Here is an 18,371-nt window from a genome sequence, read left to right on the forward strand (position 1 = left end):
TTGATTTTGTGTGGCAAAATGTGGTATAAGGCAATGACACAGTCTTCATTATAATCAGAATTGAGTTTCATAAGAGGAGATTTGCCATCACAATGTCCTTTCCTATTCTGATTTTACAGAGTTCTAATGGGTGTATGCTCATACCCATGTCCCTAAGGAGCAAAGGAAATGATTGTCAAGAAAATTGAAATTCTTTCTTGTCCTTGGGGAGCATAAAGTTTAGTTGGAAAGATGATACTCAAAAATTAACAAGAATGTATTTATTTATTTTTGACTTAAAAGAATAATAAAATAGTAAAAATGAACAACCATGCTAGTAAATAATTAGGATCAGAAAAAATATTTTAATGAGAACTTATTTGGAATGTATGTGAAAGACCAGTATTGTTAGTAATTAAGAATAATTAAGATAAAGAAAAATATATGAAGATATGCTATAGAAGCTAGATAGGAGTAAATTTCTGATTTACATAATAAGATTTTTGTTTTGTGGGCAAGATCTAGAAGTACATAGGACTTACTATCAGGGGTCACTGCTGGCAGGCTTTGGGGAAATACATGGGGTGCTGGCAATGAAACTTGGGTCAACCACATGCAAGTCAATTGCCTTACCTGCTGTACCTTATCTCCAAACCCTCAGATAATAAACATTAACATAAGTTATTTGTAGTTTACTTGGCATTTCTATGGTGAAATAAGTTCCCATTGCACTAGAACTTTAGCAAGAACAACTATAAATTGAACAAAATAAAACCACCCTCTCCTCAAAAATTTACAACTATCTGAAGTCATTGAAGTTTAAGACATGTAAGTAGATTTTGGAAAGATGTCAGTATTTTAAAAAGAATGTGTTATAGGGCAGACCTTCGAATTTTCAGCCTCTGACCTAAGAATAGACACACCAGTGCACAGATATACTAAAATGTCTATTGGAAAGCTTGACATCTTTTAGACCTTCAAACATAAAAAGGGAATTTGAGAGAGCTAGAACAGAAAATTCAAGGTAATCAGATACCGAAGAAGAAAAAGGAGTGTTAAAGCAATGATTTACTTAAAATTTTTATTTGGTCTGATATTTTCTCAAAATGGATAGCTTACTGTGTCCCTTGAGGACACTCTAAGAATCAGCTAAAGTATTCAGAGTAAAAACTAAAACCTCCCCCATCTTTGCTTTTAAGAAAATATTGATAACTACAAAAGAAAAAAATGTATTACTTTTTTACTGCTTCTGGGGATATGTGCAAGGTAGGTACGGATAAGCCACATTCCCAGCCCTCATAATCAATGTTTCTAAAGGAAAGAGATCCTCTTTATTCTTTCATGCCTGAGACCTGACCAATCAAATTAGCATTCTTTTTTTGGGGGGGGGTCACACCCAGCGATGCACAGAGGTTACTCCTGGATCATGCTCTCAGGAATTACTCCTGGCGGTGCTCAGGGAACCATATGGGATTCTGTGAATTGAACCTGGGTTTGCCACATGCAAGGCAAAAGAACTACCCACTGTGCTATTGCTCCAGCCCCAATTAGCATTTTTTTTCCAGAATTCTGGATTTCCCTTTCCCTACCAATTACTTTATTTGGCTTCCCGTGATTCAACTCCAAGTCATAATACCCTTGTCTCTTTATTTGTCCTTCATTCAGTAAATATCGGTCTTTTGCTAGGTACTGGGGTTGCAGCTCCAGCCAAATAAACTTGAAAGTCTACAGGGGCAGACAAGATAGGCACATGAATCATTCCATTTGCAAGATTACATGTATGTCTGTAAACAAGGATGCATAGAAGCTAAGAGAAGGAAGAGTCATTTTTAGGTTGGCTGAAAAGAACAGAAGGAAGAGTAGAGGGAAGTTATTGAATACTGAAAGGTAAGGAGAAATGCATTCCTTTCAAGGAATAGGAAAAGGAAAGAAATTCCTTTCAAGGGTAGAAATCTGGGTGGGGAAAATGGCATTATGAAGACAGGTAATAATATGAGTAAAAGCACATAGGTGAATGGGATGTCCATTGAGAAAACAGGGATGTTGAGGATCAAGGTTTCCTCCAAAAGGGTTGTGGGAGATAATACTGAAAAGGCATGTAGGATCAAGAGCATGAGGGAACTGGAGAAAGCCTATAGTTTGTAGAGACTGAAGCGGCATAGACAACTTTTTAGCAGGGAGAACAATATACTTGTAGCAGTAGCTTCGTGACAGTGAATCTTGGAAAAGGAACTAGAGGGCATGGAGATATTGTTGGGTAAAAAGGGGTTTATAGCTTCAGTTTATATATTAGAAGGTGGTGATTTCTTGCCTTGACTAAGCATATGGTGATGGTTTATCTTTGGAACTAATTTACTTTCTAGGTTGGGAACTCTCTGATCCTTAGAGGGAGTGTACTCTCTCATTCAATTCTTTATTCTTGGATTCTGGCAAGTTACAAACAATCATTCTTCTTTAATATATCTGTTGAATGTGTGAAATAGAATGTGCTACTGGAGATGGAAGGAATGGGGCAGAGATGAGAGTTCATGTGGCTAGAGAACAGATGTAGTCATTTATGGTGGTATAGGGAGGCCAAGCTTAGCTTAGACAGATGTCCTCTGTAGTGTGACTAATCTTCCCTAGCAGTCTCTCTGCCTTCTGCCTACCTCCGCACCTCCACTGCATTTCTCCCCTGCAAGACCTCAGGTAACAATTCAGCCTGTAATCCTTATCAAGGGTATATAGCACAAAGACAGGGGATTGAGCAAAGGTGTCGATTTATCTGGAGAATGGAAGCAACACTTGATAATTAATGTTTCTCTTTCCTATATGGAAATCCTTCACCTGCTGGGAGGTGCATTAGTTTAGATCCCATGGTGACTTAGTTTCCTCCTTACTTGAGATTCTAAAAAGCACAGAGACATTTCAAGTGTTTGAACTAACTTTGCTTATATAATCATTGTTTTTGCATAAGAATCATATCCTCTGGTCCAAGCAAATATCTCACCCAGATACAGGGTTTGTTTGCCTTCATCCCTCCTCCGGCTTTTAATCTTCCTAAACGAGCAGCTGGAACCCCTCATCAGCCATATTCCATAAATATGAGCATTAGTAAAACAACCTTAAAGGTCCCAGGGACTACTTGAAGGCTTTTTCAACTGCTTAATACATGACATAATTTTGCAGGTGGTGGGTTGGGGTTGGGGTAAGGTGAGGGTGAGAGGTGTGGTTAAATCTGGAAACAGAAAATATGCAAAGCACCAATAATCAAGAGATCCTAGAAGTGTACAATCTCCATAGAGGACAAGGGTCTGAGGAACTGTCAGTTCAGCCTGGACCAGATACTGTGTCCTGAATCAAGGGGTACCTTTTCTGTTAATTCCAGCAGAAGTCTGACAGAAAAATGCTTGGGAAGTCAGCAAGAACACCCTGCTTAGTCTTGCAGCCTTGTGAGCAAAGAAGGCAGTCCCTTAAACCACAACTCCTGCCCAGAGAGTACTCTTAACTTGGTAGTCACTTTCTTGTTAGACGTTTTTCTGAGGTCAGTTTTCCCCTGGTCACACAAGATAGTAATGGTTATTCAAGCACCACATACTAGTATTGGGGTATGCAATTCAGATCTTAGTCCAAGTCAAATGTAGTTATAAAGATCATTTAATTATTTCAATACCGCTCTATACCACACAAGCACATACTACAACTGCACTTCACAAAGGCAATTCACAAATTCCATTTAGGTCCTCTACTTTGTCCTGTGTGTCACTTCACCTTTCCCTGGCAACAGACAATCAAGAATTGGATGAATAACTGTGGCAGGGGGTAGAAGTAGGGTGGTGTGAGGAGATCTAACTCCATATAGTAGCCCTCTGTTCTGCCAAAATTTGCTTCTGTCTGTTTCTATTTGCCTCTCACTTCAGAATACAATTTCTATTTCTGCCTTGACAAATAATTTTTGCCCCTCAATCACAGACAGTAGCCTTCCTCTGACCCTAGAGAAATGCTCAAGTTCTATTAAGACAGTCTAGTAGATCCTCCCAACACCCTTTATTTGGTGCTCCCTTCTCTATATGAGCTGCCTTTTCCCCTAGCATGTGTGGCTGGCCTCCAAGCCATGCAGCAAAATTCCTGGTACTAATCTCGGCAATTCTTGGGTGTTAGTCTCCTATTTTGTTACTTTATGTTCCCCAGTTGAATGCAATCTTTCTATGTCTATCCCTCTTTTTCTGACTCATTTCGCTTAACATGATACTTTCCATGTGGGAGGGTTACTGGGATCCGTGATGGTGGGAAATGGGCACTGGTGGAGCTATGGATATTTGATCATTGTATAATTGAAACCCAAACACAAAATTTGGATGTCTAAAACTGTACTTCATGGTGTCTCACTAATAAAGATTTTTTTAAAAAGACAGCCTAGTAGAAGGGCCATGGTATCCCTCTGCTTTTATTGGTGTTTGGCTCTGACCCTGACTACAGTAGAAGGTCTAATTCAGAATAACAAGGGAAAAACTTGAAGGAATTTTCAGGAACTAGAATACAAAAATGAAAGAAGTCTGTTTTGGCGGGGTGGGGGGATAGCGTGGTGCCATACACAGCAGTGTTCTGAAGTTATTTCTGGCTCTGTGCTCAGGGAGCACTTCTGGTGGGCTTACGGAAACATATAGAAAGCCAGGGATTGAACATGGATCAACCAAGAACAAGGCAAGCATCCAATCCACTGTACTATTGCATTAGTCCTAAATGAAAGAAGTCTGACTTTGCAAAGAGAACAATGGAAATATTCATTATATTTTGAAGACTGAGAAATTGCTAATTCCTGGAAATTCAGGCAAAGAAGGACAAGGAAGTGTTTCCTTAGTAACTTTTGCTCAGCCCCAGCAAGGATTGCTGCAGAAACACTAGATGCTATTTGGTCCAGAGCTTTTCACCATAACCTTGGTTGAGAATGCAGAAGGAAAAGGGGAAAAATAGAACATCAACTTTCTTTTCTGGAATATTTTTCTCTCAATACTCTTCTTTTCTGGAGACTGCAGGTGAAACCATCTAGCTTTACAGACATCCCATGATTACCCATGTGATTTCAAATTCTCTTTGAGCAGTAATTTACTTCCCTATCCATAATTTGTAAAATCGCCTTCTGTCCCTTATGTACAAAACTGATTACCTCCATGTGGTTGTTTATGCTTGTATTATGTTAGTGTCACAAGATTGGTTACTCAATAATACCAATTAAAGATATTGAATATTCTTCATCATTCACTTCTGGCAATAAGTCTGGTCTGCACTCACCAAATAGATATTGCTTACTGAACACATGTACTACCAATAGAAAGCAGAAATACGAATGATACAACCACAACATTCTCTTCTCTGAATTGGGTCATTTTCATCTGCATATAAATATATAATTATTTGTCTCTACCTTTTGTCTTTTGGGCCACACCTAGAAGTTCTCCTAGCCTGGTGCTTGAATATCACTCTTGGAAGTGCTCAGGTGACAATGTGTTTCTGGGAATCAAACCAAGATCTCCAGCATGCAACGTATGCAGTCTAGACCTTTCGGTTCTCTCCCTAGCTCCTAGTTTTATCATTTTAATAATTATGGTTTACCCTGTTCTCCATAAATATCAGTTTCTCTGATCCATTTAATTGTATTGTTTCTTTAATCTTTAACATTACTAAGCATCATCATATAACTCATGTACCATAAAAACACCATTTTATTTTACAATTTTTAAATTAGCTTTTGAGATACAGCCAGACGTGCTCAGAGTCTACTCCTAGATCTGTACTCAGGAGTCATTCCTGATGGGCTTGGGGGAACCATATGTGGTGCTAGGGATCAGGCATGGGCCGGTTGAATGCAAGAAAAGAATCTTATTTCCTGTGCTATCACTTCAGCCCCATAATTTTACTATTATCATTTTTGTGGTTCCAGGGATTGAACCCAGGGCTGCACATTTGCAAGGCAAGTGGTCTAACACTGAGCTACAGTCTCAGCCCCAAAGTGATGGTTTTATTTTATTGGGGGTTTGAGCCTCACCTTATAATGCTCCGGGACTATATTCCTGAATCTGTGTACAGGGTGATTCCTGGTATGCTCAAGGAATCTTTTATAAGGCTGGGATTGAATTGGGATTGACCACATGCAAGCCAAGTGCCTTAAGTCTTGTACTATCTCTCTGACCTGCAAAAGTTATAAATTTGGGGTATACAATCCAATGAACTTCAGTAGATTTATATTCTGTACATCCATAGAAACAATTTCTAGGATGCTTTATTGGTCTTCAAATAAATTTCATAATCATTAGCATTCATTCACTATTCATTTATCTCTCCCTTGCTCGTGTTCTTGGAAAGCATTCATATATTTTCTTTTGCTATGGGTTTTTCTTTTGTAGACAGTTCATTTAAAAGGAACTATATACTATTCATTCTTCCTTATCTGGCTTCTTTTACTTCTGAGGTTCTCCATGTTGCTGAAAGCACTGGAACTTTGTTCCTTTTCATAGTTGATTAATGTTCTACTGTCTTGACATACTGCATTTTGTTGGTCTACTAATGATCATATGGTTCATTACTGGTTATTATGCATAATACTTCCATGAAATGTGTATATGTAGTCTCTCTTAAATCTGTTTTGCTTATGGGGACTTCAGAGATAGTGCAGTGGCTAGGGTGCTTGCCTTGCACAGGACCAACCCACGTTCCTCAATACTGGGAACCGCATAATATTTAGAGTGCCATAACGAGTGATTTCTTAGTCAAGAGCCAGGAATAAATAAGTCCTGAACACCATAAAGTGTGACTCAAATTTATACAAATTTGTACAATCACTGCCTGTAGCACTGTCCTTTTTATACAAAAAATTATACAAATGAAAACAATTGTTCTGCTCAAAATGTTGTCTCCTTGTGCGCCTTCTCTTGTCAAGATAAATAATCTTGACAATTCTACATCAAACAGTCAGACAGTCAACAATTTTTATTGTACTTGACTTCTCTGATGTATTTCATATAATTGATCATCCCTTCCTCTGTGAATCATCAGTTTTATTTGGCTCCCAGGATACCCCACTCTCCTAATTTTCTTTTAGATTCCCTGGGCTTTCCTGTCCAGTCTCCTTTGCTTCCCCTCCATAGCCTCAACTCTAAATGTTGATGTGCTTTAAGAATAATCAGGAGATCTCTTTGTTGTCTACAATCACTTCCATGTACTTAAGTACAAATATGAATGTCAAATTTTTATCTCCAATTTTCAAATCTCCAGCCTCTCCTATCAACTCCAAACTCATACATCCAATTGCATATTTATTTTCCCTTGGATTTCTACTTAAGTTGATATCCCAGATTGAATTCCTTACCTCTTCCTAAGTATAATGTATTCTGATAATAGTCTTCCCTATCTGGGTAAACAGAAAGTTCAATATTCAGATGATTGGGACCAAAAATATGAAGTTATCTGGGAATATATCCCGAGGATGCAAAAAAGCACAGTAGAAATGACATCTGTACTTATATGTTCATTGCAGCACCGTTCACAATAGCCAAAATCTGGAAACAACCAAACTGCCCTAGAACAGATGACTGGTTAAAGAAACTTTGGTGCATCTACACAATGGAATACTATGTAGCTGTCAGAAGAGATGAAGTCATGGACTTTGCTTATAAATGGCTAGATATGGAGAGTATCATGGTAAGTGAAATGAGTCAGAAAGAGAGGGACAGACATAGAAGGACTGCACTCATTTGTGGAGTATAAAACAACATAACATGAGGCTGACACCTATGGAAAGTAGATATATGGGACAGATAGATTGCTCCATATCTGGAAGTCTGCCTCATGAGCAAAGGGGAAAAGGCAGCAGGAATAGAGAAGGGATCACTAAGAAAAAGATGACTGGAGGAATCTTTCGGGATGGGAGATGTGTGAAGAAAGTAGGTAAAGGACCAAACATGATGACCTCTCAGGGTCTGTATTGCAAACCATAATGCCCAAAAGTAGAAAGAGATTATAGGAAATCATATCTTCCATGGAGGCAGAGGGAGGGTGGGAAAGGGGGGTTATACCAGGAAAAATTGGTGGAGGGGAATATGCACTGGTGGAGGGATGGGTGTTTGATCATTGTGTGATTGTAACCCAAACATGAAAGCTTGTAACTATCTCACAATGATTCAATAAAATTAAAAAAAAACTTTGAAGTTATTTATGACCTTTCTTTTCTTCTCATTCCCCAGATTCAATCTAAAAATCATGATAACTACTTTTTACCATCCTCATGCTCTGGTATGAATAATAAGCTTTTGTCTTTATTATTTCAACTACCTTACTCACCTTCACTATTATGTTCCCCATTTCCCTAATATAATATGTTTCTGCTCGTGATTATTCAAGAACATAAAGGAGATCACATCCCTCCTTTACGCAAAACTCTCCAGCCATTCTACCTCTTATTCAGAGCACAAGTCAAAGTCCTTTATAGGGGTCGATAAGGTCCTGCACGAAATAGTTCTTTTCATGGATTCCATTTACTCTTCATTGATCTCTACTATCCACACTCTGACCCCACACAATGGCTGCTGGGTTTTCCTTAAATATGCTAGATTTGCTTTTCTGGAAGGGTCTTTTTACTTGCCATACTCTCTTCTGGGAATGTTCTCTTCCCTTCCTCTTCCTTGCCCCAAATTTCGGATATCTATATGAGTCACTCTCTCAACTTTATTGGTATATACTCAAATATCAGCTCCTTAGTGAGGTCTTTCTTAACCAATGAGTCAAAGTTATATATATATATATATATGTATATATATATAAAATATATATTTAAATTGAATCACTATAAGTTACAGTTACAAGGTTGTTCATGACTGGGTTTCAGGAATACAATGTCCCAATACCCATTCCTTCCCCAGTACAGAAATTCCACCACCAATATCCTCAGTTTCCCTCCTGCCACCCTATCTACCTGTACACGCCCCAGTTCCAGCCTGTCACTATGGCAGACACTTTTCATCTTTCTATCGCACACTCTCTCTTGCCAAAAGAAAACCTTTATTTCATCTAGCACAGGGTAAGCTACAAACATTTCTTTAAAAATATTTTTTGTTCTGATTATACCCCTAGCATCAAAACATTCATCGACACATAGTAGGTTCTCATAAATACTTGCTGGATAAATAAATGAATGGCTATACTGGTTAGTCTATGTTTTTTTTCTCTAGTTTAATTGGCATACAACTGCCAAATAAAATTATATGTATTCAAAGTGTTCATGTGATTATTTCATAAATAAATGAATGACTGATCTAGCTACTTTGAAAATAATTTACTACTTCAGTCATTTTTGTTCCTTGACTGAAGTCAACTATTAGCTTTCAAAATAGTTTAATTACAGTGTGATCTTGCATAAAAATGTTAAAAATTTTCATCAGACAATTTATTTTTTAAGAATAGTATATTAAATGATGCAGTCAAAAAATCAGACTGTGGGATTTTGAATCCTGATATCTGTTTAAATCAGGACAAACTCATGATTTTGTTCTTCTTCCTTGACCATGAAACAGGATACTTGTAGCAGTACTCTAATGCACTTATTTGGGGGATAATAATGATCTATGTATTTACCCCTTATCCAAGACTTGGCACAGACTAGCAAAACTTCAGTGAAGAGCTATTTTATTATTATTATTATTATTATTATTATTATTATGATATTTAAAACCCTGTCCTCCCTTGTTCATCGATTTGCTCGAGAGGGCACCAGTAACAAGTCTCCACTGTGAGACTTGTTACTGTTTTTTTTTTTTTTGCATATTGAATATGCCACGGGGAGCTTGCCAGGCTCTGCCATGCAGGCATGATACCAGGATACTCTCAGTAGCTTGCCAGGCTCTCCTAGAGGGACAGAGAAATTGAACCCGGGTCGGCCATGTGCAAAGAAAACGCCCTACCCGCTGTGCTATTGCTCCAGCCTGGCAAGCTCCCCTTGGAGTATTCCATATGCCAAAAACAGTAACAAGAAGTCTCACAATGGAGACATTACTGGTGCCCACTTGAGCAAATTGATGAACAACAGGAGGACAGTGCTACAGTGCTATTAAGATATTAGAGAAATGTAAAAATATAGAGAGAAACAACAGAAATTATTAGTCTAAGTGAAACTAATAGCTGTCCTGCTCTTTTGTATAAGTGGCATTTCTTTTGGAAATGATTCAAACTTTGAAGGCCAATTGTTTTGTATCTGTTCTCAGGAGACCTTCATGGAACTGAACATCTTAGTTTTCAGGTGTGTGTGCTCAAGACTTACTCCTTGCTCTGCTCTCAGGGATCATTTCTGGTGGGGTATGGGGACTATATATGGTGCCAGGATTGAATTCATGAAGGTTGTGTGAAAGGCAAGCACCCTATCTACTACACTATCTATCTGGGATATTTATATGTATGTATATATAATACACATATATGTATATTTGGGGACCATAACCAGCCATGCTCAAAACTTACTACTGCTTCTGCAGTTAGGGATCTCACTCCTGTCAGACTCAAGTGCTGGGGTGCTAGGGATTGAAACCAGGTTGGCTGGGGATCGAACATGGGTCAGATGCCTGCAAGACAAATACCATACCCTGTATCCTTTCTCCAGTCCCCTGTTTATATTTTATTAATACACTCTACTGCCCCACAGAATTGCTACACATGGAAACCCTCATACTTAATAATCACTATTTCTTCTTTTATTATTCAATATTGATGCCACTTTAGATTTTGGGTTCAGACTCCATGAATTATTCTTATTAAATTGGTTAAACATTCACCTTGTGAAGAAAGCTCTTTTTGTGTACTTACAGACTAGCTTTCTAAAGGGATTGCCTTGCAAGCAAGGTGGACCATGCTTTTAAAGGAAAGGACAATTTCCATATCATGACATCGTCTAAGAGCTTACACATCTTGTGTTAATTCTTGCTTACAAAAAGTGAGCTCAGTTTGAGTCTGGAGACCTAAAATGTGCCAATTGTTAAGATTTGTGCAGGGATGCTAGTGAGGTCTATGCCTGTATAGGAGTGTTTGGCTTTACATTTCAAAGAAGCAATCAATGGAGTGCAAAAACTCTATTATTCAGTGTTTGCCCGCACCTCTGCCCCGCACCATTTCACACTTGCTGTCAAGGGTCTACTTCTTATATTTTAACTTCTCTATTGCTCCTGCAGCAACTTATACTGAGTTGGATTGGGCTGTGCTGGGCACACATTAATTTATTCATTCACTAAGCTCCACAGGGATCAATAAATACTTGTTAAACCACACTGTTTCTTTGCTGCCTTAGAATCATTCTCTAGTTTTGTTATTTAAATGAAATTTTACCTTGTTTCTAGGCTGTGCAATAATTTTTTGAGTACAAGGACTTTTACTTCAATCCTGTCTCCTGCAGTGCTGCACTTGAGTCATTCAGTCTATGTTTTTAGTATTATGCCCTGCAATACTGCTATGGAGAAATGGGTCTGAGCCCTAGGAGTTGAGAATAATTTTCTCCTTTTTAATTTTTTATATTGTGATTGTTAGGAGAAAATAGCAGGCAACACTTAGCAATTACTAAGCCATTTTCCACTATAATACAATTTCAAATAAAAACATGACAAAGCTCATGTTGAAAATTAGAAACTTACTCATAAACAGTTGTCCATCCATTTTCATTACTTTTGGTAGCCAGAAGTCCTGTGCTTCCTGGATAGGTCATCAAGGCCAGATTATAGCCTTGGGCTGACACTCTTTTCAGGACTCCATTGCTGCTTATGGTCAGCCAGTACACTTGTCCTCCAGGTACCACGAGCCAAAGGGGCATACCGCCTGCATCACGGCGGATATGCACAGAATTGCCATTGCTACTGGTAATTGCCCCTAAGTCTCCTTCGGCATTGTAGGTGAAATTATACACATAGTCCCTTGTTATCAAGTTCAAGGTATGCACATGAGTCCCATTGACTGTGAACTGGTAGAGTTCCTGATCAGCAGGTGAGGCAATTTCATAAAGGTTCATGTCATTCAGGTGGGCTTGGTTCCTGCTAATGGTACGAATTCGAACATTCCCCAGGTCGGCCACATAGAGGGTACCATCAGGTGACACTGCCAAGGACGTAGGAGCTTTCATCTTTGCATCTTTGGCATAGCCACCATCACCTGTGAAAGACCAACATTTAATTTTATTTAAATTTTTTAAATTGAAGAACGGTGTTACACAAAGTAATTGATAGTTGAGTTTTAGGCATAAAATAGTTCAATACCAGTCCCACCACCAGTGTCAGTTTTTCCCTTAAAGTACCCCCATGCCCCCCTGCCCACCTTTATTCACCACGTTGTCAGGCACATTTCAAAGATTGGTGGTTGCAGCTTAGATTTCGAAGGACTATGATTTTAATAATGGTCATCACAGCATCTCATTATACCATAGACAGAAATTACTGTGTATCAGAATAATTTTATGTGTCATCCTTTTATACGACTTTTTTTCTTTCTCTCCTTCCTTCCCTCCCTCCCTCTCTTTCTCTTCTTTCTTTCTTTCTTTCTTTCCTTCCTTCCTTCCTTCCTTCCTTCCTTCCTTCCTTCTTTCTTTCTCCACACTTGGCAGTACTCAGGGCTTACTCTTAGCTCTCTTATCACAGATTACTCCTGGCATTGCTCAGATATTTCTATGGGGTGGCAGGGATTAAACTTGGTTGGCTTTGCACAAGGCAACTGCCTCACCCACTGTACTATTGCTCTGCCCCCTTCATATGATTTCTATGTGTTCATATGATTTTTTTCTAGAGAAAAAATAACAAAAATCAAAATTCAAAACAACCATGTAGACTATTACAACAAAAAAACAGTTAACAGAAGGGAGGAGGGAAGGGATGGGATAAACTGACAAAGACAAAGGCACTATTGTAGAATGGAGTATAGCATTGTATTTTTATGGTTAGAGAGATGGCTCAAAGGACAGAAGAATGTGGGAGCCTCAATTTTGATCCCTGGCACTGCCTGGTTCCCTGAAAACTGTTGGAAGATGCTCCTTCTCATAGAAAAATAGAATTGTACTTTTAGTGGTAAACTTAATGTATGTACATATTTGGATTTTCAATGATGCATACCTAAAATGTATTATGTTAGAAAGTAATGATATTCCAATAAGCATTCAGTGAACTAACATTCTCTGCACACCCCCCTTGATGTTTCTGAAATACATTATTAGAAATTCTTGAGTCAGTACTACCAGAGATGAATAGTAATGTGCAATAATTTTGTTGACACAATTTTATGAAATCCTTAATCCTGCTGTTCAGTCTCTATTGTATTGTAAGATACAAAACAAGCAAATGATGACAAATACAAAAACTTGGTTGGAAATCCAAAAAACTTGTGTGTGTTGACACTTGTGGGATCTACCACAGTATTTTCAAATCCTACTGTGTCTAGGGGATATTTCTTCTGGTAAAGCCCCCTGCCACATTGTAAAGTAAGCAAAGTCTTTAAGTATTATAAGTTTTAAGAACATGAAAATTTGATAGCTGTCATTAACATTATATTTACCTTGAATTAAAGATAAAATTATAAAATTAATTATAAAATTAAACAACCCAGAATACATCACAGTTATTGATCTAAAGTCATATCTATCAAGTTCCCCACTCTTGATTCTATTGCTCCAAGCAAAGGCAAAGGTTATGAAAACAACTCAGGCCTGGATGAAGAGGTTAATAGGATGGAAAATAGTTTTAAGGATTCCCACATGCCAGTCACATGTGTAACTATTGATATTCAGAGGACTGTGTGCGATCTGGAATATCCATTCCATTATCTAGTTTGAAAAACGCCCATTTTCCTATTTTAATTTGAATAAAGAACACTATTAGTGTTGGGGAGACTTTTGGATTAAAAGATTAAACCAAGGATTGGGAGATTTGTCATAGGCATATGCTTTGGGTTTGATGCCTAGCACTGTACAGTCTTCTGAGCATTTCTAGTAATGTCACCCATGACCACACCCCTCAAAGACTAAAAATAATGTGAAAATTAGACTGATGTCCAGAGAATCTTCCACTGCAGGATTTAATTTTGTTCCTGAACCCCTAAATGTACCATGTCCCTAGCCCTTTAGAGTTTCAAAGAGCATGTGCTACTGATCTGGAAATGAATCTCTTAGGGGAAGGAAAATTTTCTTTAGCTACACCAGTACATGGAGGTTATACATGTGGGTTTGACCTGATTTCTCTTTCTTCAAAGTACAAATAATATTACTCTCAACATTTGGATAATGATCTTAGAATATTGACAAATTTATCTTATTCTCAAAATACAAAGAGATGTAACTGAGGCAAGTGATTTCTCTAGCAAATGAAATAAGTCAAGAAGAAATTTCATAGGCACTTCAGGTAGTCAGTTGAACAACAAACAGACAATCTACCCCAAATCTATTGCTTTCTCTATTAGCTCATACCAGTGTTTCTAAGTTAACACTTTTCCTTTTGACTTTTCTGATGCATATTTTTTTCTTTGAAAACAGTGTAAAGGAGGTGGTGAATTTCTTAAAAAAATCATACCTGAAAAACAGTCACAGTTGGGGTCAATTTTGCAGTCACAGTCAGTTGGGGCACCAGCCATGATGGAGATTTCCCCATTGGTGGTAACTTGCTGAATGCGGTTTACTTTCCTCTCGTCGGTCTCAGCTATGAAGAGCAGCCCACTGTGGGAGACGCTGATGGCCCTAGCTGACTCCAGAGTGGAGTGAATTGCCACTTTGCTGACCAAGAAATGATCGATGCCTGGCACCTGGCAGTGAATAGGGCGACCTGCAATGATCCGCACGCGTCTGTTCTCAGAAATTTGCAGCACAATGTTGTTATCCAAGACATACAATGAATTGTCCATGGGATTGACTGCAAGGTCTGTTGGCCACTCTAATCGCACCTACAAAAATAATCCCAAATACACATCATTAGGTTACAATATTTTTCCAGGGGAATGTATTACCTTAAAAGAAAAACGGGTTTATTTGTTCTCCTGTCTCATGAATTTCAGCACATTAATGTTATGTGGCTAGAATTGGAGGGGGAGAGCAAATTAAATGTCCTGGAAAAAATTATCACTTGTGGCATTACCGCCATAATATAATTCTCTCAATAATTTCAGAAGGATCCTCTAGAGCAGTATTCTTCAACATTTCTATGTCAGAGAACTGGTATTTGTCCCGCATACCATTCCATGGACTCGCACTTATAACCAAAGTGATAGACCAGGAGTTTTCAACCTATCTTCACATGTGGACCAGCATCAGTCCACTGACTTGATTCGAAAAAAATCACCTTAAAACACTGTATTTCAGAAGAGCTTTCTGGACCAATAGCATCATAGCAACAAGGAACTTGTGAGCAATGAAAATTTTCAGGTTTCACTCTTTACTTACTGAATCAGAAGTTCTCAGATAAGTATCATCTATCTTTGTTTCAGCAAACCTCCTAGTGAATCTGGTTCATGATATAGTTTGAAGATCACTGCTCTAGTGCATCCTGGTTGCTGTGATATGAAAAAAACTATCTTATTGTGCCAGAGATACATGTAAAAGCAAAGTCATACGCTGGAAAACAGGATGCTAGAAAAACCAGATTTGATTCAATCTGCTACCTTTGGGGACAAGACCTTCCATTATAATTGAGTTGGCATTCATTTTGTGCAATAGTAAGGTAGAGTTCATTAGTAGGTGACTTGGGATGCTAAATTGTAATATACTCCTCACCTAGCTTGACCTGATTTATTTCATATCTCCCTAGCATCAGCAAATAAACAAGATGCTATTTTTTAATTAAATATTTTCTGAGAACCTTCTTTGGGCTCATCTTTGTGCTAGGCTTTGGAAACTTAAAAGAATACTCTCATGCAGCTTCTGCTTTCAAATGATCCATGATCTAGAAAAAAGAACCCTTATAGGAATCACTTGAGATTACTCTCCATGTTATGCAAAGGAGGCAGCAGAGTGGGTGTAAGAATATGCCTTTAGGGCATGACAAGGAGTTAGGAGGCAGAGAATTCTCAGGGAAGGTTCTATCTAAATAGGTTTTGAAGTGACTACAGGAGAGAAACAAGTAAGGGGTGTTAGTTGAGGATGGAAAAACATGGTTAAAGTCCAGAGATTGGAGATGCTGTGCTCAATCCAGGTTAATTACAACCCAGTAAATGCTAATACAGGCTGAGTGTATGAGAGTGGTAAGCAATGACAATCAGGAGGTAAAGAGTGAATTGAGTCCCTCATAAACTCATATTGAAGTCCTCACCCCTAATTGACTATATTTGGCAATAAAGACTTAAAGGAAGTCATTATGGTTAAATTAGTTCATGAAGGTGATACTCGAATCCCATATAAAAAAGAAAGGCACCAGGAATGAGTATGTACAGAGAATAAGGCCATGTGAGGACACAGTATGGGGGTGGATGACCGTCTTTAAGACAAGAAGAGAAGCCTCTGGAGAAATTAAACTTGCTGATACCTTGATTTTAGAACACTGAGAAAAAAGATGTTCCCTTGGTAAAATCACCTAGTCTATGAGATTTTGTTATGGTAGGTCTTCCATACTAGTATGAAGGGTAATTCAGGGATAAAGATGTTTAATTTTTTTAAACTTGCTTTGGGAAAATACCAAAAGAGATAATATTGGGTTCTAAAGGCATCATAGTCATGCCACTGACTCTATAGTTGAAGGAGGAGGCAAGATGGGTGGCAGGCCAATAGTTAGCAGGCTCAGTGAAGTGTCCATATTAGGAATGATAGCAACCTTAAGTAAAATGGCAACAATGGGAATGGAGAGTTGTAGATGTAATTGAGACATGTCAAGGAGTTAGAAGCATAAGGATGGTGATATGATGATATAATGATGATGATGATGATGATGATGATGTGTGTGTGTGTGTGTGTGTGGTGCCTTGTGTCAAGTGTTGTGCTAGACAATGGGGACATAAAAAGCAATGAAACATGGCTTCACTTGTTTCTTTCTGGACACAGAAGTTAGCCCAATTTGTGCCCTGACATCTCCTTGATAGCAACTATTTATCACTGAGCCCTCTGCAAGAACTAGGTTACATAGAATCTTCACCCACTGCTCCCTTATTCTGTACTTTATTTATCTTCTCTGAGGCTAGACAAGGATAGAAAAAAATCTATATTATTCATTCATTCCTGGCCAAAACATTCACAGCAATGTTATTGCTCTCTCTCTTTTTTTGGCCTTGAGTGAAGAAAGCCCCAGAAAAGCTTTGTTTTCCTCACTGGCTTTGAAAGTCTGAATACGAATTATGAACTGTTTTTGCAGCCTGAGTCCCACTATTTTTATGGCTAGAAGAGGTCTTTACTTAATCATGAGATAGACAAATTTTAGTCTGAGATAAAGCCCCCTTCCTAATTCTGTCTCTTAATGGAAAGCAGTTGGGGATATTGTAAAACAGACAAAGGTTATCTTTGACCTCTCTCTTGTAGCACTTAGTGTTCTCTGCCTTCTGTCCCTGAGGATCTCTTTCAGACCCCAAGCAACCTCATTCTGTCCCCAAGTCTCTGCTTGCCCTCAACCTCCACAAAGTCTATAAGGCTCTGGTCAGTACCATATGCCTCTGGGCAGCTAGGAATTGGAATGCTAATGGAGTATAAAGCTGAGCTTATGTTATGCATGTTCTACAGAGCCTTTCAAATGGAGGCTATTGGATAAACATTAAACACCAGCCTTAACAGCTCCCAGAGCACTTTGCTGAGGTGCATTATGTGTTTCTCAGCATGTCTGTCAGAGGCCTTTGCATGTCAGTGTCCTGCCACCAGGAAGGAGAGTGAGCACCTGCTGCTGCAGAGGTGCTCTCCTCCTGTGCCTCACGTCCCCCACTTTGGACCTCCAGAAATGCTCCTACAATCATGCTTGTATAAAAGCTGTCTGTGTGCATTGGTTCTGTGGAGTGTGGTCCCCTAGGAAATAAGCGGAGGCTGGCTGAGGAAGAGGAAATGAATTTATTTCTGCACAACATTCCTATTTTGATCGAGTCTGAAGTCAGTGACCCAGAAAAAACAAAGCTGGCAGAAGTGACGTTCTAATTATCCCTACTCTGAGAGCGGAGGCCAGGGCAGAGGCTAGGGATGGCACACACCTGGCAGAAGGCAGAGATGAGCGTGTTTTGGCTTCTGTTGTTTGCTGTCTAGGCTGCCTCTGAGACAAAGGCTGGTAGTTGGAAGATAAGCTGTTGAATTTTCCAACTCACTCAAGCTCGTTTAAATCAATACTATTGGTGTCATGTTTATTAGATTTAATATTGCCTCAAAAGTACACCAGCTCTTGTGACTGTTTGTTTTCTTTTCCATCAAATAAGTCACCCTCTGGCAGTTTCCTGTGACTAAAGTGGCCTTTGTG

General features: G+C 38.7%; 1 protein-coding gene across 1 annotated transcript in view; it reads right to left on the reverse strand.

The window, feature by feature from the left end:
• The window catches only part of TENM1 (teneurin transmembrane protein 1), a 784,494-nt gene that overhangs the window by 34,305 nt on the left and 731,818 nt on the right, over positions 1-18,371 (reverse strand). Inside the window, exons 24-25 of the mRNA XM_056107733.1 lie at positions 14,535-14,901; positions 11,625-12,135 (exon numbers count right to left, since the gene is read on the reverse strand). Coding sequence (XP_055963708.1) covers positions 11,625-12,135; positions 14,535-14,901 — 878 coding nt within the window. The remainder of the gene's footprint in view (positions 1-11,624; positions 12,136-14,534; positions 14,902-18,371) is intronic.

The sequence above is a fragment of the Sorex fumeus genome, unplaced genomic scaffold (assembly GCF_029834395.1).
Source record: "Sorex fumeus unplaced genomic scaffold, SorFum_2.1 ptg000171l, whole genome shotgun sequence".
NCBI classification, from domain to species: Eukaryota; Metazoa; Chordata; class Mammalia; order Eulipotyphla; family Soricidae; genus Sorex; species Sorex fumeus.